At 43.4% G+C, this 26,598-nt stretch overlaps 10 protein-coding genes across 10 annotated transcripts; 5 read left to right on the top strand and 5 right to left on the bottom strand.

Moving 5' to 3' along the window:
• Nucleotides 1-549: 549 nt before the first annotated feature.
• Nucleotides 550-3,242, top strand: EAF02_003846 (uncharacterized protein; the record flags this gene model as incomplete). The annotated part of the gene is made up of 10 exons (XM_038899894.1): nt 550-865; nt 939-970; nt 1,022-1,269; nt 1,322-1,856; nt 1,909-2,025; nt 2,077-2,231; nt 2,299-2,459; nt 2,522-2,623; nt 2,678-2,826; nt 2,904-3,242. 10 exons carry the CDS (start codon nt 550-552, stop codon nt 3,240-3,242), a joined length of 2,154 nt encoding a protein of 717 aa, XP_038760821.1.
• Nucleotides 3,243-3,847: 605 nt separating this feature from the next.
• Nucleotides 3,848-5,982, bottom strand: EAF02_003845 (uncharacterized protein; the record flags this gene model as incomplete). The annotated part of the gene is made up of 4 exons (XM_038899893.1): nt 3,848-4,518; nt 4,565-5,561; nt 5,622-5,708; nt 5,845-5,982. 4 exons carry the CDS (start codon nt 5,980-5,982, stop codon nt 3,848-3,850), a joined length of 1,893 nt encoding a protein of 630 aa, XP_038760820.1.
• A 1,656-nt stretch (nt 5,983-7,638) lies between these two features.
• On the top strand, nt 7,639-10,682 carry EAF02_003844 (uncharacterized protein). Its single transcript, XM_038899892.1, has 4 exons — nt 7,639-7,751; nt 7,875-8,366; nt 8,417-9,973; nt 10,031-10,682. Exons 1-4 carry the CDS (start codon nt 7,733-7,735, stop codon nt 10,138-10,140), a joined length of 2,178 nt encoding a protein of 725 aa, XP_038760819.1. The 5' UTR covers nt 7,639-7,732; the 3' UTR covers nt 10,141-10,682.
• Nucleotides 10,683-12,108: 1,426 nt separating this feature from the next.
• On the bottom strand, nt 12,109-15,347 carry EAF02_003843 (uncharacterized protein; the record flags this gene model as incomplete). The annotated part of the gene is made up of 6 exons (XM_038899891.1): nt 12,109-13,139; nt 13,192-14,475; nt 14,531-14,621; nt 14,718-14,996; nt 15,048-15,137; nt 15,210-15,347. 6 exons carry the CDS (start codon nt 15,345-15,347, stop codon nt 12,109-12,111), a joined length of 2,913 nt encoding a protein of 970 aa, XP_038760818.1.
• Nucleotides 15,348-15,838: 491 nt separating this feature from the next.
• On the top strand, nt 15,839-16,234 carry EAF02_003842 (uncharacterized protein; the record flags this gene model as incomplete). Its single annotated transcript, XM_038899890.1, has 3 exons — nt 15,839-15,976; nt 16,035-16,125; nt 16,179-16,234. The coding sequence occupies 3 exons, from the start codon at nt 15,839-15,841 to the stop codon at nt 16,232-16,234; spliced, it is 285 nt and encodes a 94-aa protein (XP_038760817.1).
• Nucleotides 16,235-16,367: 133 nt separating this feature from the next.
• Nucleotides 16,368-17,178, bottom strand: EAF02_003841 (uncharacterized protein; the record flags this gene model as incomplete). Its single annotated transcript, XM_038899889.1, has 2 exons — nt 16,368-17,008; nt 17,079-17,178. 2 exons carry the CDS (start codon nt 17,176-17,178, stop codon nt 16,368-16,370), a joined length of 741 nt encoding a protein of 246 aa, XP_038760816.1.
• Nucleotides 17,179-17,423: 245 nt separating this feature from the next.
• On the top strand, nt 17,424-18,542 carry EAF02_003840 (uncharacterized protein; the record flags this gene model as incomplete). Its single annotated transcript, XM_038899888.1, has 4 exons — nt 17,424-17,648; nt 17,724-17,838; nt 17,910-18,088; nt 18,174-18,542. The coding sequence occupies 4 exons, from the start codon at nt 17,424-17,426 to the stop codon at nt 18,540-18,542; spliced, it is 888 nt and encodes a 295-aa protein (XP_038760815.1).
• Nucleotides 18,543-19,023: 481 nt separating this feature from the next.
• On the bottom strand, nt 19,024-20,670 carry EAF02_003839 (uncharacterized protein; the record flags this gene model as incomplete). Its single annotated transcript, XM_038899887.1, has 2 exons — nt 19,024-20,371; nt 20,429-20,670. The coding sequence occupies 2 exons, from the start codon at nt 20,668-20,670 to the stop codon at nt 19,024-19,026; spliced, it is 1,590 nt and encodes a 529-aa protein (XP_038760814.1).
• A 430-nt stretch (nt 20,671-21,100) lies between these two features.
• Nucleotides 21,101-22,750, bottom strand: EAF02_003838 (uncharacterized protein; the record flags this gene model as incomplete). Its single annotated transcript, XM_038899886.1, has 5 exons — nt 21,101-22,076; nt 22,133-22,255; nt 22,306-22,392; nt 22,515-22,580; nt 22,664-22,750. The coding sequence occupies 5 exons, from the start codon at nt 22,748-22,750 to the stop codon at nt 21,285-21,287; spliced, it is 1,155 nt and encodes a 384-aa protein (XP_038760813.1). The 3' UTR covers nt 21,101-21,284.
• A 267-nt stretch (nt 22,751-23,017) lies between these two features.
• On the top strand, nt 23,018-26,459 carry EAF02_003837 (uncharacterized protein; the record flags this gene model as incomplete). Its single annotated transcript, XM_038899885.1, has 6 exons — nt 23,018-23,569; nt 23,616-24,112; nt 24,163-25,093; nt 25,144-25,700; nt 25,792-25,919; nt 25,943-26,459. Exons 1-6 carry the CDS (start codon nt 23,221-23,223, stop codon nt 26,457-26,459), a joined length of 2,979 nt encoding a protein of 992 aa, XP_038760812.1. The 5' UTR covers nt 23,018-23,220.
• Between the last annotated feature and the right edge of the window lie 139 nt (nt 26,460-26,598).

Genomic DNA, 26,598 nt, shown 5'->3' with positions numbered 1-26,598 from the left:
TTGAACACATGCAAAACATTCAGCTATGAACAAGAGTTCACTAAATAGGGTGTTTAAGCAGCGATTAATCCAATTTCGGGCTCTCTTCAAAATAAGGAGCTTCTGAAACAAGATATTTATGATTCGTAGTGCAACTTTGTGTTTCATCGAACTAGCTGGATAGAGTCAAATCATGAAGACCCGGCTTTCCAATCAGCCAAAGAAAGAGCTTTTGGCCTTGGATGCTGTAGTGTATACTTCTAATCAGGAATGTGATATCTAGAATAGAATTTGATCACATCTCAGGGCTCTGATTGGCCAAGATGAGGTAGTTCAGGGTGGGATTAGTGTATTAGCATTCCACTGAAAGGTTGTAATCTCTGAATATACAAAATGTCTTCGCTGTGTAATAAGGACACAGTGATGGTGAATACCTCGTATTGGTCACTCATATTTGCCACGTATCGCACCAGTCTGTATCATATTGTCTATAAGTGTTAAAAATATCACCAAACGTTCATAGCTTCGAACTCCAATACGATAGTCTTTTTATGTATTTCCTCAACGAAAATGGCTACTGCACGACAATACCGTAACTTACCGATTGAGTTCAAACGCTCAATTCCCCATCCTGTTGAAGCTTTCGAGATTGACCCTGATTTCCCAAACACCTTTCACCCAAGACTTCACGAGGCGAATCAAGAAATCGAAAATACGAGCTGGGAGTGCCGTGAGGATCTCAAGAAAGCTGACTGGAAAGGATCGCTTGCCGTCGGCTGCGTCAATGAGATAAGCGGAAGCTTTTTAGCGACGGTGTTCCCCGAAGGAAAGCTAGATCGAGTTATTCCCATGACTTATCTATGTGAATATGGTTTCATTCATGATGGTAAGTGATTTTTTATGGTGACGAATTCCCAATGCAAGGAGTTGGAGTTAATATTGGATTGAAATTTATTAAGATATGGTGGATGAGAAGGAGACCCCTGAGGAGGTAAGAATTAAAACATGCCGTGGTAGAATTCAACTTTGAACACATTTATAGTTCGAAAAAGCTCATCAAACGATGCATTCATTTATCGGCAAAGATCACCACGACAAAAGTAATAGTATGATAAAAAACATACAAGCCCGAATGGCGCTCCAGATTTACCGAGCGGATCATGATGGAGCATCCCGATTCCTTGAAGTTTATCGGCCATTTCTAGAAATCAAGTCTCCACAAAGAGATTTGAAATCCTATAAAACACTCGATGAATATTTAGTATGGCGATTTTTCGATGTTGGGGGGTGGTATGTTATCATTGCCATTCAAACATTCTATATGAAACATTGACGATTGCAGGGTCTTGAGGGAGATGCTTATATACACTGCGGACGTGAATTTGAACGATAATGAAAGGTCATCTTTGAATCCCGTGATTCTCCCTCTATTGAAAGCCATGGTACTGACAAATGATTATTACTCATGGGAAAAGGAATATGACCTATATAATCGTACAAATGGTAGTGTGCCAATGGTTAATGCCGTATGGCTGTTGAAACATCTTCGTGATGTGGAAGATTCCAAAGCACGGGAACTTTTGAGGGACAGAATACTGGAAGATGAAATGCAATATTGCAGGCTTAGGGACGAGTATCTTCGAACGAAGAGTCCTAGCTCAGATACAAAACGATTTCTGGGCCTCATCGAGCTCGCGGCGGCGGGCAATCGATTTTGGCATGCTACTTCTAAACGATATAACGCATGGGCGCCGACCCCAACCCCAGCGCCAATCCCAACTTCAAAGATAAAGGCAAAGCGCCCCGCATCTCAAATCGAAGATATCAAATCTGATGGACAGCGTGATAGTAAAAGGTCTAAGATTGAATTAGACCAGGTACTCTCAACTCTACCTACACCTCTCTAAAAAGATTCTAATAGTTTGTTAGCACCCAAGCGAGAATGATATATCGTTTGCTAAAACGCCTGAAAGCTTGGAGTTCAAAACTCCGAACACAAACGGAAACTTTGATTCCTCTAGTTTCAGTCAAAATGGTGAGGATAAGGTAATTCTCAAGCTTCACAATTCCTTCTAAACACATTACTGAAGCTATTAGATTGTTCTGGAACCTTACAAATATATCTCATCTTTACCAGCATCAAACTCAAGAAATGCATTGCTTGACGCGCTCAACTGTTGGTATTTTGTTCCACGCGAGTCCTTAGAGATCATTCGGCATGTCATTGGTACCATTCATAACACATCACTAATGTAAGACAAACGAGTAACTTGCCAATTATCAAGGCTTTCCTTCAGTTCCAGCAATAACAGTATTTAGATTAGATGATATTGAAGACAACTCTCCCACACGACGCGGATCTCCCTCAGCACATGAGGTGTTTGGGATCAGCCAAGCAATCAATTCGGCAACATATCAACATGTGAAATGTTTCGAGTTTGCCATGGCTTTGAGCAAGGAATCTATCAATTGCTTTACGCGTTAGTCATCCCATCCATATCAATGGTTATCTCGAGGAATCACTGATTCTGAAATTGCGTAGATACTTTGTCGCAATTACATATTGGCCAAAGTCAAGACTTACATTGGACATTTCATTGCAGATGTCCCAGTCTGGAGGAATATTTTAAACAGACCGAAGACAGTGCGTAGATCGTCTATATACGTTGTTAGATCGGAACTGACATTACACTTTCAGAAACTGGAGGGCTTTTTCGCATGGCGGCAGGTATGATGCGTGCAGAAGCGACCAAAAATCGTGATGTAGACGCGGATATATTGATGAGAAAGCTGGGAAAGTACTACCAGCTTCGAGACGATTATAATGATCTTATTCCCAGTACAAAGGTATTTTTAACTAACTTTCTTTGGCCGACACCCAAACTTTGACACCTGTACCTAACTTCCAAGTGGTAATCCTCTAGGGAGATAATCAGAATCTGGATACCGTCTACAATGATCTTGATCAAGGATCTTTCACCCTTCCAATCATTCATGCTCTTGGGAAAGAAGCTGAGAACGGCGATGCGAAACTTCTCAACATCCTAAGATCGCGAAAATGGAACGAGAGGAAAATGTCTTCAGGAATGAAGAAATTGGCAATCACAGAGATGGAAAACATGGGAAGCTTTACTTACGCAAAAGCATTACTGAATGACTTGCATGCGGAGATTGAGCATGAGCTCGGAATACTTGAGACAAAGACTGGGTCAGGGGAGAACCGGATTCTAAGGCTGATGTTGTATCGTCTGAAAGTCACATAATGTTTTTGGCAGTTTTGAATCGATTTGATATGCAAATTGCGCTTGAATTAAATTTATGCAATATCTCGTGCTAGAACTTTCATTTCAAGGCAAGAAGATGTAAATGCGAGACACTTGAAACCAACCTCAGAAAACAATACAGACAAGCCAGATGTTTATTCTTCCCGGTTCATACTATCGGCTATTGAGGCCAAATGCTCAAAATGTGAGTTTCATGAGTATTCTTTGAGAGGAACGAATGATTATGCCCTTGCTACTAATCATGCACTTGCGCATACTATTAGTGGGGTATCTAGAGAACATTTCTTTGTGATATAGAAGAGCAAGCATTCAACCAAAAGGTTTACTTAGACTTGGTTTCTTGATTTTGGGAATTGCAAACACCTGATCCAACTCACTTTCGCGCTCTTGCGAGATCAACTTGAACAAAGAACACATTCAATAGCTGCTCAGACATGTGACAAAACTTCTGATTTGGGTGTATCACTATAACTAGCTCACAGCATCGAGCATACACGTAATAAAGTATCACATGCATACTTCTCAATTCCAAGTCCAACCTCGAGTTTTGAAGAAGTGCATCCTCCTCTCATCATCAAATCCTCCTACTTCTTAGCCTTCATCTTCGCCATCTCCAATGCACTCTCCAGCAATCCCTCCTGCGCCGCCAACTTTGTCAGAATTGGTCTAATCACACTACCCTCGCAGTCTCCTCCAAGGGTTTCCACTACATCACCAATTCTTCTCTCTAATCTCTCGCTTCCTTCGCTTCTCTTCCTGAAGCTAATACCAGGCTTGATAGTCGCACAATTGTATTGACTCTCCGCCGCTTTCAACTGACAGATTTCCTCTGTTGCACAATCACCCGTGCAAGTTTCTACATTATACCCTCTTGTTTTGCGCGCAATATATTGATTGAAAACAGTAGGGTTATTTGCAAATACGGTGGTGAGATTGTGCCAGAAGGCGGGAGTTAGTTCTGCGGTTGCGGAAGTGAGAGGTGGGGTTACCAGAGAGCCATAGGCAGCCTTAGCAGAGTAGTATGGTTTCCATGTTGGTGCCGATTGCGTGGAGGAGGTGAGAGAGAAGTCCGCGATGTATGTTGTGAAGTCAAGAATACCGTATGTTACTGGATCTACGGAGTAGACGCGGAAAGCGGGATAACCGGAGGTAGGAGTCATGGAGGGGATGATGTAGGATACCTCGAGGGCGTTGGCTGCAGTTTGGGCGCTGTAGTCACTGTACGTGATTTGGAATTGGTCACGGTGAGTGTGGCCTGATTTTATTAGTGGGCAAAAGAAAGAAATTTAGAAAGAGCTTACCGAAGAATAAAGCAGCAATAGTAGCGGAATATCTTTGAGTGATTTGATTGAAGTAGTTCGAGCCATCGTGGAGTGCATCGTTAGACCCCATAGGCATATGTCCAATAATATAAACTCTTTGGCCAGCAGTTTCAGCAGCCTGAAGTTCAGTGACCAACCATGCTAGTTGCCCAGAAGGATCAGTCTCCATGGTCGCTTCGTAGAGCCAATAGTTAGATCTGTAGTAGAGATTAGTGTTAATAGAGATGATCCTCAGGTTGGCTCCTGGCAGGAGCGTCGAGTATGCACCAAAGCTATCAGCTGAGGAAGCAGCAGTAGAACCAATAAATGGTATCCAGTTTGTGGATAGGGTATCATAGACCCATTGATTAGTCGTGACGCCGACTGCTTTAGGGGGGAAAGAATTGACTGGTGCCGATTCATGATTTCCGGTAGTTGCAAAGAGATTTTTTAAACCAGACATTCGACTATAAGCATCATTTATATCCGCAATGTTGCCGGTCGAGTTCACAAGCCAGACAGCACCTTCAACTATATCACCTGTGAAGAGTGTTGCTGTAGCATCTGGAGCGACCTCCTTTATAGCCGCGTACATGCTCTCTTCCAAGCTTACAGGAGCATCGCAGTTGTAGTTGCCATATTCTCCAGCTGGATAGGAGTTGTTACCAGGCGCATCGGCGGATGTATATGGCCTACAGCAGATAGACTTTGTGCAATTGGTATTCGCTCCAACTTCATACTCGTGATCCACGTGAATGTCGCTGAAATGCACAATTTTCAGGGGTGCTTTGCCACTGACAGCTGGGCGCTGGGTAGCAGGCTTGGGACTTGGAAATGGAACTGTATATGGAGTAACAGCAGGGAAATCACATAATCCAAAGAATGTGATGCAGAACAATTTTGAAGTGTGTGACCCTAAAGTCATTTTTCTCAAGTCTTGTGCAATAATTGGCCCCTCCAGGCCAATTGCACCTGCGCAAACATCTGAATCCTCGACCTTAAAGCAAATCAGCAAAAATGTTTAACCAAGAATAACAACAACAATAGGGGAACTAACGCCAGCCAGTTTACATATTTCAGTCAAAGTGTCGACAAAGACGGTATCTCCAAGAGCCGCGACGCCTTTGAGTAGCAATAGTATCGCCTGTTTTCACCCACATTAGTCATTAATCAGTAATTGGAGAAATGTCCCCCATAAACTTCGAGCAGAGGCTCCTTCAAAACCCGTCACCAAGATCGGCAAAGAGATACATATCTCAACAAATGTGTTATATACTTACGTTGCATCCCGCACAAGTAGTAGCTGACTCAATAGCTTCCCATATATCGCCAATTGTGTCATCTTTGACCAGCTCTGCAGCATTCGAGACTGAAAAGATCGCTGCAAAACACAGATAGATGATCGAAAGAAACTTCATCTTGAGCAATTAGTAGAGACGAAGAAAAGCATAGCCATCCATTTCTCAAGCACTTGGCAGTACCTTTTATACTTAAATGGTCGATAGAAGGTGCTACAGATGGTGGGTATCACCCAAATACCTCTGGTGGTAGAACTAAGAAACGAGAAGACAAAAGTGTATACTTTGGACCGAAGCATGTAATACACGAGATGATCTCTTGTTAATCATTGGTTCATACTGACATTGTTATTAGGATTGACAGGGGTAGTGAAGGGATTCTAAGAATAAGTTGATAAACATATTACCATGTTACCTTATATATTTGCTGGAGTGCCAATGAGCTGCGTAAAGAACCAATTTTAACATGGTTTTATCAAGTACCTTCCAATAATCTACAATCTCTGCATCGGGCTGATCGCCTGTTTGAGGTTCTACAACATGTCATAGGACCCATATACCCCACGATTGATACCTGCCCCTTGTGCATGTTGTGGATGCCTTGCATATAACCTATAATCTGCCGCTAGTATACCGGTGCTTGGTATCACGGTGTCAAATGAGTGGACGAAACAAAAAGCAACATTGACAACTTAAATCGAGGGAGCTTCCTATTTAAGGCGACTGAATCCACTAATAATAATAAATTAAGACTTTAGCCTGCTAGTTAAAGAAAGGGAACTTGCCCGGCTCAGGCCGGAATGCCAGAATAACCTTATCGCTCTGATCTAGAGTAACTCCAATGCACAGGCCCAAGAGCGGAAATGATAATCAATGAATTCAGTAGCAGCCACCATACTGGTATACAAGTACTACTAGCACATGCAAATTAACTTCGTCTGGTAGGTCGAGTCTAAGTTGATTTTGTGTCAATTCATGGAAATTTCGGATGTTGATTTATTTTTCTCGCTAAAGTTGTCTCTTGATTCGTGTCAATGACTAGAGATAAAAATTGTGGAAGTCTGTGAAGCGTTCATGATCTGGTTGCATGATGTAAATCTGTTCCATACATCAACGGCGACTAGGTCGTGCAAGCCCTATTGTGGACAGTCACGGATTCTAAGAATGAGTAGAACCTTGCAGAATGGGCCACGAAGCTGTAACTCCTCGATCTTGTTGAATAGCAAAGCACAGCACAGCAATGTTGACTATGGCTACTTCATAGCTCAACTGAACATTCATATCTGCGAGAGAGTTGTAATTTGTCTCTCAAACCTTCAGGAAACAAAAACTAGCTCATTCTGTGTTGAATTAGAGCATAATTAGATAGGCAGACAAAGTATTGATACATACTATTGTGATGGGATGTCATGATATTTGTGCAGTAGGAGGTTTGGTGTTAATGGAGATTCAGATCAACGAAGAAGTGAATGACTTTAGGGAAGTGAATTCTTTGTAAGTGACAAGAGCATTCTAGTAGAGCTTAGCACCTTTTAGATGCATCATCATCCTTTTGTTTTTGATGCTGAATTTGTGAAAGGTGTGGTCTTCAAAGAGTAGGTAGTATGGACAGGTTTGAAAGGTGGCTGAATGTGGGCCATAACGGTATTGAGCAGTTCGGGTCACCGTATCTAGTTCCAGCCCCCCACTCGGAACAACAATTAACCCACTCCGACTCCCCTTACACCACACCGCCAACACCTTTTACTTGTCGGTGAGTGATTAAACTGGCATTACTCGAATCCTCAACTCTTCAACTCTTGTTGATTATTCTTGAAATAAGTCAATCAAGTATCCAAACAAAAGAATCAACGCGATTTTATACGGCAAGATGGGTCGCAAACCTAACCGTAAGTGCATCCCGTTGGAATTTTCTCGATAGCTTCAATTTGAAGCCCTCAAAAACTCGAGTCATCCCCCACCGATCTTTCATCTTTTAAACAAGAATGTTTACTGACCACAAATATCAACAGCGTTGATTCTTCAGTACTTCGAAAGAGGTGCAAAGTTAAATGATTCAAGCAATCGCTACCATCATACTTGCAGAGCTTGCTCAGAGAAATTCCCTAAAGGAAGACTCGACACTTTGACAAGTCACATCTGCAGGAAGTGCCCCGCGTTGGATCGTGCTACAAAACAGCGGCTTGTTCTTGAGTTTAACAATCTCCCCGAGATTGCGGATAGAACGAATAATCAGCATATAAATATTCAGACTGCAAATAATCAACAGACAACTGCCATCCGTGGAAGACCCTTTCAAGGAATGACTCCGCTTGAAACTTTGGCCGAAGTCTCCAGGGACATGGCTGAGTCGGAGCACCGCAATCATCGGCCTGGTAATGGAAGTCCTCTGGGTGAGAATCAAGCAACGATATCTCGTGGAGATAACCTTGAATTACAAGAACAATATACCCTTGACAATCCACCTATGAGTTACGAATCTCGCACCCAGCGCGACAAAAAGGGTCAGTGCAAGCAATTTTTCCATTGCCTGACTGATACTAATGTCTTCCAGGTATTAATCAAAAAGGTCACGCCAATGAACATGGTCTTGGTCGCTCTCAATCTGCATCCCCAAATTCAATGGCTGCCACAGCAGCAGCAGCAACCAGATTCATCCCATCCATGGTGGATCCTCAGTTGTTGAGTGAAGATGCAGTCGCCCAAGACAAATTGTCAGAAGACAAGTTGACTCGACAACTTGTCGAAGCAAATGCCATGAGTGATAGTTTATTCAATGGAAGCTCTGACAACCAACAGCATTCTTGGGGTATGATGGACGTTCCCATGCCAGCAAGTCAAGTCGCAGCACTGCAGGTTCAAGATCAAATGGCTCATATGAGTCAAATGACATATCCAGAACACAACCCCACCGAAAATACATTCGAAAATGGTCAGCCACAAGCCCAAAGCCCAAAAACCCACACTCGAATTGCTATGAATCCAATGACCACCGAATTTAGCGCCGAATATGGCAATGGCCAAAAGGCGACCAAGCCCAAAGTTCGAGGAAAGTTCAATGAAGGCCGCAGAAAGGAGGTTTCGGATATCAGAAAGATTGGTTCTTGTCTTCGTTGCAGAATGTTGAAGAAACCATGCACTGCAGGAGACCCATGTGATACTTGTAAGGGCGTCGAGAGTGCTCGTTTGTGGAAGACACCATGCATCCGAACACGAGTTGCACATGAGCTTTGTTTATATTCCGCGAAACTTCACGCAGTGCTTGCTCACCACCAAGTACTTGCTGCAAAAGGTTCTGCAACTTTTCAAAGCTCGCTCTATCAAATTGAAGTTTCTCACTACCCAGGAACCACCATTTACGCGTCGTTTCCGTGCCTAGAAGCACAAGATGAGGAAACTGGACTAAGGTCTTTTATCCTTGACACGGATAACGACGACCTTTCCACCAAGCTTGAAGCATATGCTAAGCGCATGATGCCAATATTCATTGAAAATGAACCTTCTCAATTCATTCGGACAACTCTTCAAACGGCTCTAAATGTTTCAATCCAAAAGCAAGACAACTTCCTTAGCCGTGCTTTAGAGTTTTGGGCAATTGTACACATTTTCGTCGATTCGGAAATTAGATGGGAAATGTGTGCGAAAACTCCAGGTTTGCCTGATGAAGAAGCTGGTCCGACCAAACCTATTCTTTCAACTGAGAGATCATTTGCTATTATTCACACTCAACTGAATGCTGCAGCCGAAAAGAAAGCATCCCAGATGTGCAAGGGCATGTTAAATGAGCTCGAGAGACGTTTACTCAATAAGTCCTCGAAGTATTCTTTCGAACTGTTCTTAGTTACAGTCATCATTCTTAACTGTGTTGAAAAGTCCACCTGGCTTTTCAAATGCTGGGAGGGTGAAGATTTTCATGGACAGTGGCCACTTGACAGCCCTCCTCAATCTTATGCTAACCAAGGTGACGACCTCATTAACGTTCTTCAAATGCTCTTAAGAATGAGAGACATTCCACCAAAAACATTTGTTAGGCCGGATAATGGTCTTCTTGCTGTTGATGATACGTCTGATCAAGTCATTCGGGATTTCTTTGATCAGGTTCAGCTTAGTTGTAAGTTTTCTTGCTTCCGGACATACGCTAGCATCATTACTAACCAAATACAAACAGTCACCGATGTTCATGATAAACAAGTCCGTCACTTCTTCGACCCAGCAGACTCTAGATCATATGAGCTTCGCTACATCTCTCGTCTCCTCCTTCCTCAAGTTCCCAATTAACGAATACCCCGTCTCCGTTCTCGCGAATTTTCTTTCCTTTCCGTTTCTGCATCTGGTGGCTCCATATCTGCAACATTTCCGGCGTTCCATGAGTTCCATACAGAAAGGCGCATCACATAAAGGTTTCACATTTGTGCATATGGGTGGATAACCTTCTCTGTTCAGGAGTTGGTTAGGGATTGTCATCAGCTGGGAGTTTGTGGTGCAAATTTGTTCAATTATTGTCTTCGATATATCCCGTTTTTCATTTTAAAAGCTCGACGCCTATCATAGTAGGCCGTTTGACCAGTCCTTTGAAACAGACATTGGACTCACATCAATGTACCCTTGCTGCTTTTTCCCTTTTCCTTATTTTTGCTTCTCCTTGAGATGTGATACGATACGTACGATGCGTTCTCAGCGTTACAATGCTATGTTCTCGGCGTCCATTTATACTTTCAGACCGAGCAAGGAATCAATGTTACCGGTTCGAGCTGTAAGTAACATTTAAGCAATGGTTAGCAATGCCCGAACGGAAATGTATGTTAAAATGACTTCAATGAAATGAAATAGATAATGAACTTACAAAAATGAAACGTAATTATAATGTGAGATTTATCTATATATACAATAAGAATGCGAGTCTTTGATATTCAATCTGTAAGTCGGTGTATATCTCGAAATCCCGGATTATTCTCCTGTGTATTAATCATTTTGCGGGCAAGCAAGCAAGCAAACCCGGTTCTCACAAATATACACTCCAAGCTGAAGATGGAAGATTGATACCTAGGTATCTCTCGTACTCAGAGTCACTATATAGTGCTTTAGTACCTGGTACCTGGTACTTAGTACCCAGTACCCATCAAACTCGAAATGATTAGGAAGCTCAAAGTGATTGCTCATCTCGCCTCACCTCCCATTCCCTCACTTTCCCCATATCCATATCCATATCCATATCCATATCCATATCCATGTAATAATTCTCACTCCTCCTAACCAACAGATCTCCTCTCCACTAACTCGATCTATATCCTATATTTCCCAAAAATCTATATTGCATATCCACATCAGAAGATTGAATCCGAGGAATTTTCTAACGTGTCTTCGTACCCGAGCCTGAGCTCGAAGCCTGATATACGAAATAGCTTATGAGATACAGGTTATGATCTTACTATATATAGCATATGGGTAATCTATAAACACTTGTCAGAATCTCTATCAATATACCCTTCTCATTATCACATTTTGTGGTATGCTCACAAGGTATCCTCCTCCTTTGCTTACTAGTATGTATATCACACCATCCATTCTACGTCAAGTCCTTTCATCATATCACACCTGGAAGAATTTTCGCTTTCCTATGTTCTGTGTTTCATCTCGCATCCACAACTAGGGCGACTGGAAATATTATATATTATACTGCTTAGATATACTGCACCTACGAATCCCAATATTCAGCCTTCCACACCGGGTCCTTGTAAACAAGCACATTTCATCGAGTAAAATTAACCCATCAAACACAAGTGAACGTGAAAACCACATATCATTTTTTCCACAAGATAACATAAATTTCCTCACTTCTAATTCCAGCCCAAATCCATCTTGCGCTTTTCCATTCCAGGCCACCTCTCCGTCATTTCTCCATGCTATCACATATCACATCATACAATCATCTACAATCCACAACCCCAGCGAGAAGAAGGCCACGCAGCATGCTTCTTAAATTGTCCCATTCCTTCACCTGTCCATATGACCACATAAAATGCTCCCAAAATATACTCACCAATATTATCCCAACTCCGGTCCGAATCTGACCACCCGGGCTTTTCCTCCCGAATCTTTTGACCACGCTATGACTACTTTCTGCCAAGAAGAGTAAAAATCCCCACCAGCCTCCAACCTAATCGCTATGCCATTGCTACGATTGAAAATAGAGAGTTGAATACGAAAATTCTCCCTGTGTGTATAAACCCATGAATAAGAAGAGCTCTAACCACTATATTGAAACCTGGTGGCCTCAAGTCGGCCCAACCCGTCCCTGGGAGCAACATAACGTCTTCGATAGGTATTTGTAAAGTCTTGCAATAAGCTGCGAACCTTTCGAACACCATCAGGGCCGATACTCAGCTTTTCTCGAATGCTGTTCATTAATCGGTCAATTTCTGCTTCCCTGACGGTTCCAGCTGGCAACATGCGTAGAATTCCATCAACCCAGCTGGCAGTTTCTTGTGGAAGTATCTCGAATAAGCCAAGAAGAACGCCACTGCCATCGGTAAAGCAGTCTCCTGGGAAACTAATCATCATGCCTTTCATGATTCCTTTCACTAACTCATTGCCGTTAGCGAGAATAAGCTGCCTAACCACTTGTTGAATCTCGGGTGGATTGATGTTGGAGGCTGAACTTGAAGGATTGTCACCACCGTAGCTGATGACATCTCGAATATAGTGTAGAACCGCAGATAGAGGCTCGCGTTGCTCGAGATCCAAAGCAGCGATGGCAGCCCTGAATATTGGCGTAAATAGATGCGATCGAATCATCTTGTGAGGGTAGTAGAGCAAAGCATCAAGTAGAAGACGGTAGAAATCCTCGATGACATCAGGGAGATCTTGAGGTGGGAGATCAGCCATGGCTTTCAACATCGCTGTCGACTGGGCTTCAAAGAAGGTGTAGATTGACTCTGTGGTTTGTTCATCGACGTGCTCTCGGTCCTCGGAAAACTCACGCAAGATAGCACTAGTAACCCAGAGGAAACAGCCTTGTCTTGACGCTGCAAAACCTTCTGCAAGTTTGTTGGCCATTTGGGGAAGGAGAGGAGCCATTGATGTTCGATACGATATAATCATGTATCTCCATGTACGACAAACCCGTTCACAAATTGGAGTAAAAGTCATGAATGAATCTAGAATAGTCGACAGAATTGGGAAGATCTCTTGGCAGTATTTTACAGCCGGATGATCATGATTTGACTCAATCCAAGGAGTAACAATCTGTATGAATAGTGTAATCAATTGCATGTGATCTAAACATTTGTCAGTGATTTTCCAGTCAGTTTGACGGGAGAAAGTAATTACCAGCTACTTTAAGCTTTGATTCTTCATCGTTGGCTTGATTTGCTAAGGCCATTAGTCTAGACATCAATGGATCGCAATAGAGCTTCATGAGCTGATATGTTTGTGATGGTGGTTGAACAGCAACGACAGATGCAACACCTTCTGTTAATTCTTCTTGACTAACTCCAGGTAACTTGTCAAGAGTCTGATCGTAGAATTGTTGCAGTTGTACTACTTGTCCACCAAGTAAATGTTTGCAATCGCTGCAAATGAATTTCATAGCCATGGCAGCTGCTCGAACAATCTCCTTGGAGTCTGTTGTGAATGACGATACAATGTATTGGAATTGGGACTCGAGGAATTCGGGGTGGTTCGAAGTCCACTCTGTATAACGACCTAATACCATGATAGTTGCAAATCGAAGTTTTTCGTGATGAGGAATCTGAACAAGGAGAGGTATGATTTGAGGGAGTATGATGTCTTCATCCCTATCAACTAATCGCCCCATCGCACGCATGCCAAAGAGAGGTGCTTCGAGCTGTTGCCAATGTGGCACAGAGGCTGCTGTTGCCTGACTAGCATAAGAGCCCATCCACGCCTTGATAGCGTCGTAAACTTTCGTGAGGCATGGTGTAACGCCCATAATCTCACAACAGTCTTTGAGAACGTCTCCCATATGGTGACGGAACTCCCGAAACTTTTCCTCTGCATCCCTATCGCCATCAAACAAGTCCGTTTCATCTGCGCCATCGGCTGTAGGGAATTCCAGATGCTTCATCATGATGTCAACGAGACTAGAGTATACATCCACATATTGCATACGAGCTTCGATGTACATCTCAAGGATGAGATAGAGTTTGAGTTCATACCAGAAGATGAAAGTAAGAGATATAGCATCCTTATCAAAATCTCTATGAGTACACTCTAAAATTGCCTCAACCAAAGGTCGGAAGGCCTTAGGCTCTCGAGCAATCAAGACAACCCATGCTTCACCAGCTTCGGCGAAAATGCGAGTAAAGCCTTTGAACGAATCAGAATCTTCTTCTTGGGCAGCTTGCGCAATGCGAGGCTGAAGTGCTAATACACGAGGTAAAAGTATCTCGATGGTAGGCATGTACTCATCAACTTCACGAGTCTCCTTAAATACAGCACAAAGACAATCTGTTGCTGCTTCGAAGGAACGGTCGTTGTTCAGGGCATTAAATATTACCGATAAAAGAGGCGAGTTAACTATGTCGGCGACAGGTACTTCGCGGAGCCAAGATGTGATGACTTCAAGTAATTGTGGATTTGTCGCAGCAGATTCTGTGTGGTGTTTATTAGCCTCCTGCAACTGTATCCAAAAGCAATTATTACGTACCAGACGATTGTGCATATGCAATCAGCAGTTGTACCACTTGGGCGGTGTTATCTCCCAATAATTCCTGAGTTCTCTGTTGAAGCTCATCTTCCTAATTGACGCATTAGACTCTGATATTCCCAATAACTTCTCGACCTTTCCACATCGTTTCACATGCTCCGGGAATGGTGTATTTCGGCCCACATACTGTCAAAGTGATCTTTCGTCCTTCGGTGACTTCTTCTGGAAGAACTTTCAAGAAATCTAGAACGCAGGCGAGACTTTCTGCGGAGTTCCCTAATGTTGATACTACCATCGGCACTACATCCTTCCAAGTTGTCATCTGTATAGCTAAAATGGCCAAGCAAACACATAGTTGGATTCGGATCGGTCGTGGCCCTGTCGCAAACACTTTCAACAGCTCTAAAAGCTGGTTTCTTAGAGCTGGTAAGGAATCGCTTGGTATTTGTTGAACGTCATATGTAATCTATAAGATTAGATTTCAATCTGAATAGGTGGGGTTTGTGATCATATATACCTTTCCTCTCAAAGTGGTAGCCGCAAAGAGCTTCGCATCTGGCTCAGCATTTGATGATAGGATGCCAATCGTCATCTGCCATGCCTCCGCCTACAAAAAAAGTGAGCCTGTGTCAACAACCAGATTGGCGCAATAGTATTGAGACTAGAAAACGCAACCTACCGACTTCTGGAAACTCTCTAAGAAACTATGCGCCGCCTCTTTCTGTCCCCGCTGACCATCGCGCATAGTATTTAAAGCCGCAATAACGGGAGTGAAGGCATCCTGCGGCCCACTCCCGTTCGTGGCAACAGCGACCATTTTGATGGAGGGGTAGGTCTTGCGAGACAATAACAAATTAACGGGGAGATGTATTCATGTACAGTTCGTAAATGTATCGGCAAAGAAATCACCAAATATAGAGAAATCTAGAAAAGAGGAATTAGGTGTATCAAGAATCTGTGATGAAATTTTTGTGGTTGTAGTATTCTGTAGGATTTCTTGGAAAGAATCAGAATGTTCTTTGGTTGTAGAAGTGATGTACTATGTAGGGTTGACTTGTTCTGCCCGTTAAAGTTGTTGGTTGCCGCAGCGAAATAAAGTTTTAGTGCCGTTTTGGCAGCCTTGTGGAAAGACAAGCTTAAGGTGCCCGTTGACCAACCGCGTCGAGAATTTTAAATATTTGATCAGGAGTTTAACGGATTCAAACCCAACTCTCTCACCACTCAAGCAATCTTTTGAATAACAGTCATAGTCTTTACAGACTGTGTCCTTACGAGTAATCACTTTAACAAAAATCAACAAAACTCATCATGAATCGAGGCGGTGGAGGTGGCCGAAAGGTCCTTCTTCCCCCAATCAACTTCATCTTCAAGCTGCTCCAACAGCATACGCCTGTGTCTATTTGGTTATACGAGCAATTGGGAATCAGAATTGAAGGAAAGATCAGAGTGCGCGCACAAATCCCCCCATCCTATGATGATACTTTTCTAATTGATGCGCTATTAGGGTTTCGACGAGTTCATGAACTTGGTGCTCGATGATGCAGTGGAGGTCAGGCAAGCTACAAAGGATAAAGAAGAGAGTCGCAGGGCACTGGGTGAGTTTTCAGATTATGTAAACTGTAAGGCACAGTGTACTAATACGATATAGGACAAATTCTCTTGAAGGGTGATAATGTTTCGTTAATCCAGAGCGCAAGTGGATAAGAGGTTATGGGAAGGCGTACATTCAGAAAGGGTTGTTATGAGAACAAAAAGTACTGTAAGACCTGGACCATGAGTTTTAGGGGAGTTCTTCGGTCATCTGGCTTTCTATCTAGTTGTTTACATCGAGGTGGATCTATTCTCTGGACACAAGACCATCTTTAATCTCACCATCTCCCAACAATAGTCCGTGGAGAAGACTATCATGCTCTCCTACTGGTACTGAGATTTCTGTTCCAGAATTCAAGAATTGCTCCTCAAGAGCCAAACCATAGAGCAATACATTTGTTCCTGGATTCGCTGAATCTGTCATTTGTGACCCTGACTGCTGCCTGTATCGATGCAAGAAGTAGTCATAGAAACCTTTGCCATGACCAAGGCGTCTTATGAAGTTGCTTTTAGGATCAATGTCAAAGGCCACCCCAGGCAACAGTATCATATCTAGACCACCTTTGCACGAAACAGTCTTCAATATACTTTCTCGTTCATCCACAGTCTCTGCAGGGATCGTGGGAATTCCCCAACTATCTCTTTTCAAGGCTTCAAAATCTGCAAGGCTACGAAGGTCCACCATATCCATCACGGAACGGGGTGTATCAGGTGACTGAGAAGTAGATTTATGAAGGTAAGGTACGAAGACCTGTTTGCCAGATTCCAAAGCGTGCCTTACAATTGCATCAGTTTGTAATTCCCCAGTCGGCATAGCAAGATATATCCCTATTCGTTTGGCCTGTTGATATGGTTTGAAATTGATGAGTCTGTGAAGAACAGCCGCACCTAATCAAATTAATGAGCTGGCAGTATATAAATGTGAAACTCATTTTCCAATATGAACCAGAATACTTACTTTGAGTATGTACGGACTCATTTGTAACTGTAGACAGAACCTTTTTAATCGAGAGACGGAGCTCCTTTTTGCTTGATTTCAATGCTGCTGATGAAGCCATTGTTGATACTGGTATGAAAACTGCTTTTTGGGCCAACCACCAATGGCTGAACAAACACAACCTTGAAAGTTTGGAATATAATATCAGAAAAGGGCACTAGACTTATCAAAGCTTATCAATTATAGCCTTATGATGATGAGAAAAAAAGACTTGAGCAATCACGTAGCTAGAATCCATATTTAAAATGTTGCTATTTTTAAGTATTTGCGGTGGAGGCTGCTTGCGGTGGCGCTAGATGTGGCTGAATGTTTATTAGCGATGTTACGAAGTCCATCCCTAAATGGAAGTTCATGCTCGTAACTCAAAAACTTATTCATCGACAACTACCATCCAGCAATATGGCACCACTCGTTCTGCCTTCAGTATTAATCGCGAGCGCATATTTACTGTCAACTGTGTCTGCGGAGCCAAATGTAGCTGAGCTCGTTGGAACATGGTCTACGAAGTCCGCCGCAGTGTTGACTGGTCCAGTACGATTTTATTCTTAAATCAGGATGGCTGAATCATGAAAATTGCGATTGGCACGCGCTGACATCAAGAACTAGGGCTTTTACAATCCAGTCAATGATACACTACTCGAACCTACTCATACTGGAATCTCATATTCTTTCACCGCAGATGGCTACTATGAAGAGGCATATTATCGAGCGATCTCAAATCGTATGTATTCCTTCACAACACTGGAGCGAAGACGATTATTGCACGAAGAAATATAGCTGATAATACCGTAGCTGCGAAACCGAGCTGTGTGTCATCGATAATGCAATGGCAACATGGCAAATTCGTCTTAAACTCGGATGGATCTCTTAGTCTGAATCCCTTTAGTGTGGATGGTCGTCAATTGGAATCTGCTCCATGTACTGCCAGTACTGCAATATACACACGATACAACCAGAGCGAGACACTCCAGGTTCGTGATTGCGCCCGTCTATTATATTGGTTATCGATATATTGGAATATAAACAAGGTCGTGTTGCTAACACTTTAACTTGTAGAAATACCAAGTCTACACGGATCCTTATACGAAATTAACTCGACTTGATCTTTACCAATTCGATGGAACACCTGTGAACCCGATGTTTTTAGCCTATAGTCCCGCTCTGATGCTTCCTACTGAAACCCTCAACCCTACAACTTCAGCAACGTCAACTTCGAGCTCTAAAATGAAGCGGTGGCTGGGATACGGGGACGAACCTGAAGAGCCCACAACTTCGGAAGGCTACCTTCTTCCTCTTAACAAGAACGCCAAGCATATCAGTCGCGGTATCGAGCAACCTTCGCTTATCAATCGCATCGATCTTGACCTCGTTTGGTGGGCTGGAGTCGGATTAACCATCTTTGGAGGCGCAGCATATCTGCTATGATCATTTTGAGGCTGCACGATAGACTGTATTGTTGGATGTTTGTAAATTTGAAGGATTGGGGTTAGGAGATGAGGCATATATACCAATGGTGTCTGCAAACCAAGCACGGTGGAGTTTTTTGAGGGGTACCTATTTCTGGGATATAAGAACTTTTGGGTGGGAGTGATCCATACTCAAGCAAGGCGTTGGAATTTTTCTATTGCGCGGGTTGTAATCTTTAGAAGTTTCTTTCCTCCCGATATTCATGCTAGAAATGTCAACTAAAGTTAAAAGAACCCCCCGAGTCTTGCATTATATATTTCTAGATCTTGATCGAGTTGACACAGGTTTTGGCAGATTTCTAATCATTTGAAGACTATATTGACTAACTTTCTTTTTGAACTTCGAAGAACGCTACCGAAACAACCTGCCACTACTATCTTTCGCACAAATTTATCTTGCGCCCTGCTTTTTATAATTTCATATTATAAGACCATTCAGCTCAGGAAGTGAAACAGCTTCCCCAGTCACCACCTGCAGTAGCAAAGCTCAAACTGTCCACAAACTTTGACAGTCCGCATCTGCCCAATTCATCACCACCACAAGTTTCTAATGGCAGCACGCGATCGTTGACAATTACTCTGACTAGTTCCTCGCTCTCTCCTACACAGGTCATCTTCTCAACATACATCCTCGCTGCAAATGGTACCGACCAACTCGCCGAATAGCCGTTCGTTTGCAACGCATCTTCTCTTGTAGTGTTTGATAATGCGCTTGTGGAATTATATAGACCCAGGGCTGAGAAAATCCCAGTCATGTCGTTGTCGTGACTGAAATCTGCATATAATCTGATGGACTTGTCAACGGGGAATGTGGCCGGATCGTCGTCTAAAGTATGGTTTGTGGAGGTATGGTCTTGGAGGGGGGAATTTGTAAGGCGGGCAATCAGCTCGTTGGTGAACCCTACACCTTGTGTTGGGCCCAATGGGTTGCCCCAAGAGTATCCGTAGTATTTACCAAGGGATTGGTAGTAGTCGTAGGCTTTCCAGTCGGCAGCCGTGAAGATCTTGCAAAATGGAGAAATGATTCCTGTAGGCGAGGCGACAGTATTGAAAGGGCAGAGATCCATGAAGTATATGGTATCAGCCATAGTAAGGTTGGCACCGGGGAGGTTTGCATTAAGACGCGAAGTGATGTTTGGAGTGAAGATTGATGCCCACTTGGCTTGAGCAGAGTCTCCGATGGTGGAATCAGGCCCATCCTCGAAAGCAGTACAGAGACCATGGTCGAGAGTGTTGTTGCTTCCTTTATCTTCACTGATGATAACAATGTTGAATGGGTAGCTAGTATTCGCCGTGGATGACGAATCTGCTAAACGAGCCGAATTAAACCCTTGCGTCCAGTTTTGAGCAGACTCAACAACACGGTCTTGACCCGAAGAACGAATAAAGGGAGTGATGGATGAAGCTAGAGATTTGTACCGATTGTAGTACTTGATCCCAGAGTTGATGAGTTCCTGTTGTCCAAAAACGCTAAGCTGATCGGCTCCTAGGGTATATTTATAGTCCTTAATGAACTTATAATCTGCTCCATAGGAAGTGGTAGTATTTTGAATCCTCTCAACAAGAGCCATGTATGTTGCTGTCTTGCCAGCTGTAGGATCTCGCGCTCCATGACGAGACAAGATTTGAGCAAATGATATTTCACATTGATCAGGGACTGCGGCACTAATCTCTGAGGGAACTGAAAAATATGGAGAATATTGACCCCAAAAATGTGAGATCTCTGGTTGACAATAGTATCCAGCATTGATAGTATCACATGATGAGTTGGTAGGTAGTCCAAAACCTCTATATCAATGATTAGCAGAAGATGAATGACAAGGGAAAACTTATAGATGAACTTACACTGCTGCCCAATAGACAAACCCTAAGACCACAACTGCTGCAATACCCATGTTGAGGACTTTTCTCCTTGATCCCTTCTTGAATCTTCTCAGATGCTGCTCAAGACTCTCGAGAATACCATCAGACTCTGTGCTAGTAACTGGATCTGGTTCTTCTCCCGACGAGGGCAAAGGCTCATATTTATACCTTTCTTGTGCCACCATAGCACGTCGTATTGCAGTGCGCTTTAATGAGCGCTTCATCTTTGCGGCTCTGTTCACCCGTCCGTTCTCCCGTCTGGACAAAATATAAAATCTAGAAGCTCGAATTGAAAGGTTTCATTGGCTAGAATGTCAATTGACGAGAAGGTCCAATGTTAGCATTCGCGGCCTTTCACCTGTACCTTGCAATTTATGAACTTTCAGCGCAAGTACGGAGGTTTTGTTTCTTCAGAGCTTCCTAATCCAAGATTCAAACTGAATCCGACTGGCAAGTATCATTGATGCGTTTCACCACGTGTGGTGATCCCCAAGGATGTTGTAGTTGACCTGCATTACCGAACAAGAACCGAACGGGTTCGAGCAATTATGCGACCACGTGATTCACCAAAAATGGGTGGACATCTGGAGCTGGGGTCAAAGTTGCACAGAAACTGGAGAAATGGGGTTTTAAATTGAGTGCACTCAGATGTGCAGAACGGGTTGTCATATCAATAGGCACCCAATTGACAAATTTCGAAATAATTCATAGGCAATCACCGGTTCAAAGCAAAAATTCCCGAGTAATCTTGTGAGATTTAGTATTTTATGGACAGTCCGGGAATTTTATGCACTTGATGGTACAGTCTATACTCCCCTAAACCGGGTATCTAATGTATCTACAAACGGCTGATAATCGCTCCAGCATACTCATGAGTCTTAGACTTTCCGCCCAAATCACCAGTCAAGGTCTTACCTTCTGCCAAAACATCGAAAATGGCAGTCTCTATTCTCTTTGCGTGGTCATTCAAACCCATGTGTCTCAACATCATGATGGAACTGAGGAGAAGAGCGGTAGGGTTGGCAAGAGCCTTGCCAGCAATATCTGGAGCAGATCCGTGGACAGCCTCGAAGATAGAGCATTCATCTCCAATGTTTCCGGAAGGAGTAAGACCAAGACCACCAATAAGACCAGCGCACATATCTGAGAGAATATCTCCGTAAAGGTTAGGCATAACCAAAACTTTGTCGTTGTATGGAGTTGGGTCGGTAACAATCTTCAGGCAAGTATTGTCAAGTAATTCAGAGTCAAACTCGACGGCTGGGAAATCCTTGGAAACTCTGTTTGCGGTGCTCAAGAAAAGACCATCACTCATCTTCATGATGGTGGCCTTGTGAACAGCTCGAACCTTCAACTTGTTGATATCTTCGGCGTATTGGAATGCGAATCGTAGAACACGCTCACTAGCTTCCCTTGTAATAAGCTTGATGCTTTGTACGACTCCGTCAACCACAACGTGCTCAATACCAGAGTATTCTCCCTCAGTGTTCTCACGGATGAGAACGGTGTCAACGTTATCGTAAGGTGTCTTGTATCCTGCGATTGAGCGACATGGTCGAACGTTGGCGAAAAGGTTGAAAGTTCGGCGAAGAGTAAGGTTCAAAGATACATGACCTTTGCCGATAGGGGTCTAATGTAGATTAGTACCAGGCGCGGGTGAAAGACTACTAGCTGGGATAGACATACTGCCAAAGGACCCTTCAAAGCGACCTTGTTTCTGTTGATACTCTCGATAGTCTCTGCGGGGATAGTGGTCTTTCCGTCCCTGAGTTGCGGGGTAACGTCAACTGGTTCCCACTTGATCGGTGCCTTTACTCCGTGTCAGAATTGACTCGAGATCCTTCAAATTTTCTCCTTACCTTGGCGGCTGTGAAGATATCCTTCACGGATTGGGAAATCTCTGGACCGATACCATCACCCTCAATCAAACTAACTGTGTAAAGTCCCTTATGAAATGTCAGTGTCCATATCCCGAGAAATTTCCATAGTATACAATTGTGTCCCTTCCATTCCGTTACAAAGTGGGCAGTATTGGAACCATTCTCTTCTGGTTGGGGAAATGCCTTACATCTGATCCCTTTTGGCCGTGGAATTGGGCAATCTTGGGTTTCTCGGTAGCATATGTGCGGCGGGCCTACAATCATACATGGTAAGCATGTGGTTCGAATCTTGAATACGCAATAGCTGCATAGGAGCTAGAACTAAACATATTCTTACCTGGACAGCGGTTGGTTTCCAAGCACGTGAAGATACTTGGATGCACTGTCTTCGCGCAGGAGCGCCAAAAGATCTAATTGCTAACATACTGTCTGCCAAATGAATTCTCGCCAAAAAATGCAAGAATGTATTGGAAGAGGAGGGGAAAAGAGAGTAAAAAGGTCCAAATGAGTTTAGGGAAAGAAGATTTGAAGTCGCGGCTAACTTGCGGAAAGTTGCTTTTTTCCTCAAGTAATGGGTTGCTGCTTGGATTCCGCCGTTCCCACTTTCAGCCGTTTTGGCCCGGAACCATTATCGGCAATTCCCGATTTACGATTCTGTACCTAATGAGTATTGATGCTCAAATTATTAATGATTGAATGATACACCTTCAAACAAACATTGGATTGAACGCCGTGAAGTAGAACCTCGACGAATTATAATATATTCCATAAATTCAAGTTCAATTCAATTCAAATTTGGAATCACAAAGTGGAATATGTAGCGTTGGAATTTAATTTATGAATCGATTCCTTTAAATATCTGTTGCGACAATCTCGAATTAAACACGATTCAATATGACGGACATGGAGCGGACCATTTTGGACCACTACCAGCTTTCATCTCCATATCCTATAGAATGGCCGGCGGATAAAGACACAAGTGATGCCTCAGATGAGGAGGACGAAGATCCCAAGTCGAACCAAAATGGTGCAATGGCTGCAGCTGTCGCGCGCAGAAAGTCCAAATACTTCGCCCTGGAAAGAGCCAGTGATCGCAAGAGTCTCATTCCTAATGCACAGAAGTCGGGCGATGGGGTCGAGAATTTGGTTCAAAGAGATGAGCAAGATCCTCTAGGAAGCACCGATAGTGTTGTTAGAGTTCTACGGCAGCAGGGTCTACCAGTACAAGACGACATAGCACTGCGTTTGTCTATCCTTCATTTCTTTTCTGCTTTCGCTGACGGTACTAGGTAACAGGTTCCTCTTGTCGTCTACAACATTCTCGCCCGCCTTATTCCTCTCCCAAGTTCATTCTACCGCCTCTACCCAAGATCTATTACGAGGTTTAGATCTACTCTCTAGATCGATTGACCAAAAGTCCGCCTCCCTTAAGGTCCTCGTCGAATCGAACTTCGAACGTTTCGTGCGTGCGAAAGCCACAATTGACAATGTATACACTGAAATGAAATATCGGGGGGCAGAACCACCCACAGCTTCTCGAGCTAGACCTCATTCCCGCCATGCCAGCAGAAGTAGCTTTCGAGCGAGTAGTGGTAATCAGATTGGGATGACGACTCCGGCACCTGTGGATGTCAGAAAAAAGAACGCTTTGATGAAAGAAAGCGAATATGGTGTCCTTGGAATAAAGACTCCTCTCTTAGACGTCTCCGCAAAGGCAGAAGAGGTGTGGGGACCGGCATTAGGGGGAAGAGAGAAGGAAGATAGCCTGAAAGTAATGGCTGCAACCGTTGATCGATACAAAGAATATTACGAGGTTAATGCTGCTATTACCGATAGTATCAAGCGTTAAAGACTATGAAAAGTATTGTCGAAGAATATACAAAAGCAAGACGGTTCGCGGATGACGCAAAGAAACTCACCGAAACGTTAGGAAATACACCGCCGACTGATCCTCAGATACACCAAATTCTTCTGGCTGCTCGCGTATGGCATGACGTCGAACAGCAGATTGAGGATTTTAAACGTGATGTATGGAAGAAGTTATCATTGGCACAAGGATCAGCTAGAACAGACGGTATATTTGGCGCTCAACAGGATCAACATATGGAACTTATTGGAATATTACTCGAATTAGGAGTAACAGATAATCCTATCTGGGTTTGGTTACTGAGTCGTTTTGATCACCTTAAGGTCAAAATACAGACAACTTCAGATCGTTCCAAGGTCGAGATTGAAATTCTGCGGCGACGACTAGCTAGTGCTGAAAAGCCTACACCTCAAGTTATTGCTACTCATTTACGGTCGCTTGGACGTCAAATAGTAGACAACAAACAAGTCTCAGTCGATTCTCCAGACATCATTGAGCTATGGGAAAAATTGAACTCGTTTCTCCATAGCATGTTTTCTGCGCAAGGAATTCTTGGCGAAGTGACAGAATTCTGGCAAACTGTTCAGAGTTTTATTGATGGCAGAGCACAGAAAGCTTTGCCAGTAGGTATAAATGGAAAGTCTCGAGAGCATCATCGACTCTCTGACAAGAACATTATTGAGTTGCAACAAGGAACAGTTGAGTTAGTAGATATGCTTCGGGAAAGCATATACGAGTTGTTTGTTGATCCTCCAATTGAGGATATCTCAGCATTGTTTTCGCCTTTACCACCCACCCCACGCACACCAAGAACGGCTGATTCGTTGACCCCGTCTGCCCTTCGAGGTTCTCGATTCACATTCGATCCAAACAATCTACCACCCCCATCCCCTAGACGAGGTGAAGCATGGGAAAAAATTTGCTTTTCTGGCCACCATGGTCAAATTCAGCCAGTGGAGTCCATTATTTGGCCAAATTCCTTGCGCTTGTAGGTTCCGGTGCAAGTGAAATGGCAGGAGTTTCACCTGTCATCAATGGAGATGGTTCAGCTCTGGAAAGATTAAAAGCTCTTGTTGGAGGTGCCCGTGAGAGATGCGTGACTGCAATACTTGCAGCATGGAATAAAGATGCCGAAAACATCAAAGTTTTGGAAGATTGGAGGCGTTCTCCAGATAAACGAGACTTAACCAGAATGCCAGCCAATTTCAGTGCTTTTGAAAGCGCGATTCTATCAGGCATGCAAAAAATTCTTTACATTTCCGATGCATCAATTAAGCAAGGCTCGGCTGAAATTGTTCTACCTCCGCCAGCCAAACTCTTGCAAATGGTTCGCAGTCAGTTCGTGACAACCCTCTATAAAGCATTGAGTGGGATGGTCGAGAACGCAGAAAGATCCGTCAAGAAAACCGAAGATGATTGGACCGCCGATACCGATGGTTTGGCGACTCCTGTGGCGATGATTGTTGCTACAAGCATGGGTGCTGGAACTGTCGATGCTAGCGATCGCGTAAGTCAAATAACCTATATCCTTTTCTGGAAAATGAATTAACTCTTGTAGAATGTTCGAATGCTTTTTTTTAACTTTAAGCAATCTCCAGGCACTGCGTGTTGATGTCGTTCCAAATCTTACAACGCAGTTCGAGAATGCTTTCTCGGTCAAACTTACAGAGGAAGCTAAGACAATAAGAGACGTCCTAGGGCAAATTGATGCTCGTCTTTTCCAATCGTATACAAAACCTTACTGTTGAGGACTCTCCGCGATATTGTGCGTCGTGGAGTTCTGGCACCAGATTGGGCACCAACCGAACAACCAAAAGAAGTTCGTCCTTATGTATACGAGGCTCTGCTTTGTCTCGTTATCGTCCATACCCAAGTATCTACTACTGCCTCTTCCCTCACCGGTCAAGTTCTGTCTTATCTCTTAGAGCAAGTATCCCTGGAGTTCTTAGAGGCCTTCAAACAACGTCAGCGATTTCCTCTCAACTCTCTTATGCAGGCTACTCTTGATATTGAATTTGTCGCACAGACTATGAATCAATATACAACAGAGCGAGCAACAGAAACATCAAGCCAGATCTATCAGGAATTGGATAAAGGAACAGATGGTGAAGCGAGAGCCAGGTTGCAAAAAATACTGCCGGGCATGAGAGTAGATTTGAAGAGGCTGAGGGAGGCGAGTAAGAGTGAGTTTGCTTGCTTCAAGAAGCCTAGGAGTGGAAATAAAGCGGATAGAACTGCCAGTTCTAGTGCGCAAAGTACTATTTAGACAGGAAGATCAATTAGAAAATAGCCTCTTCCAAGATTGCTCCATCGTGATAGCAACACATGGACCTCAATCGAAAACTTTGATTAGTTGCGAAGAAAATCCGCGGTTAATTTAAAATCCAAATTTCACAAAAATTAGA

The sequence above is a fragment of the Botrytis sinoallii genome, assembly GCF_014898435.1.
Source record: "Botrytis sinoallii strain Bc 23 chromosome Unknown BSIN_005, whole genome shotgun sequence".
Lineage (NCBI taxonomy): Eukaryota > Fungi > Ascomycota > Leotiomycetes > Helotiales > Sclerotiniaceae > Botrytis > Botrytis sinoallii.
Note: the sequence above shows the minus strand (reverse complement) of the source record. Positions and strands in the feature narration are given on the sequence as shown.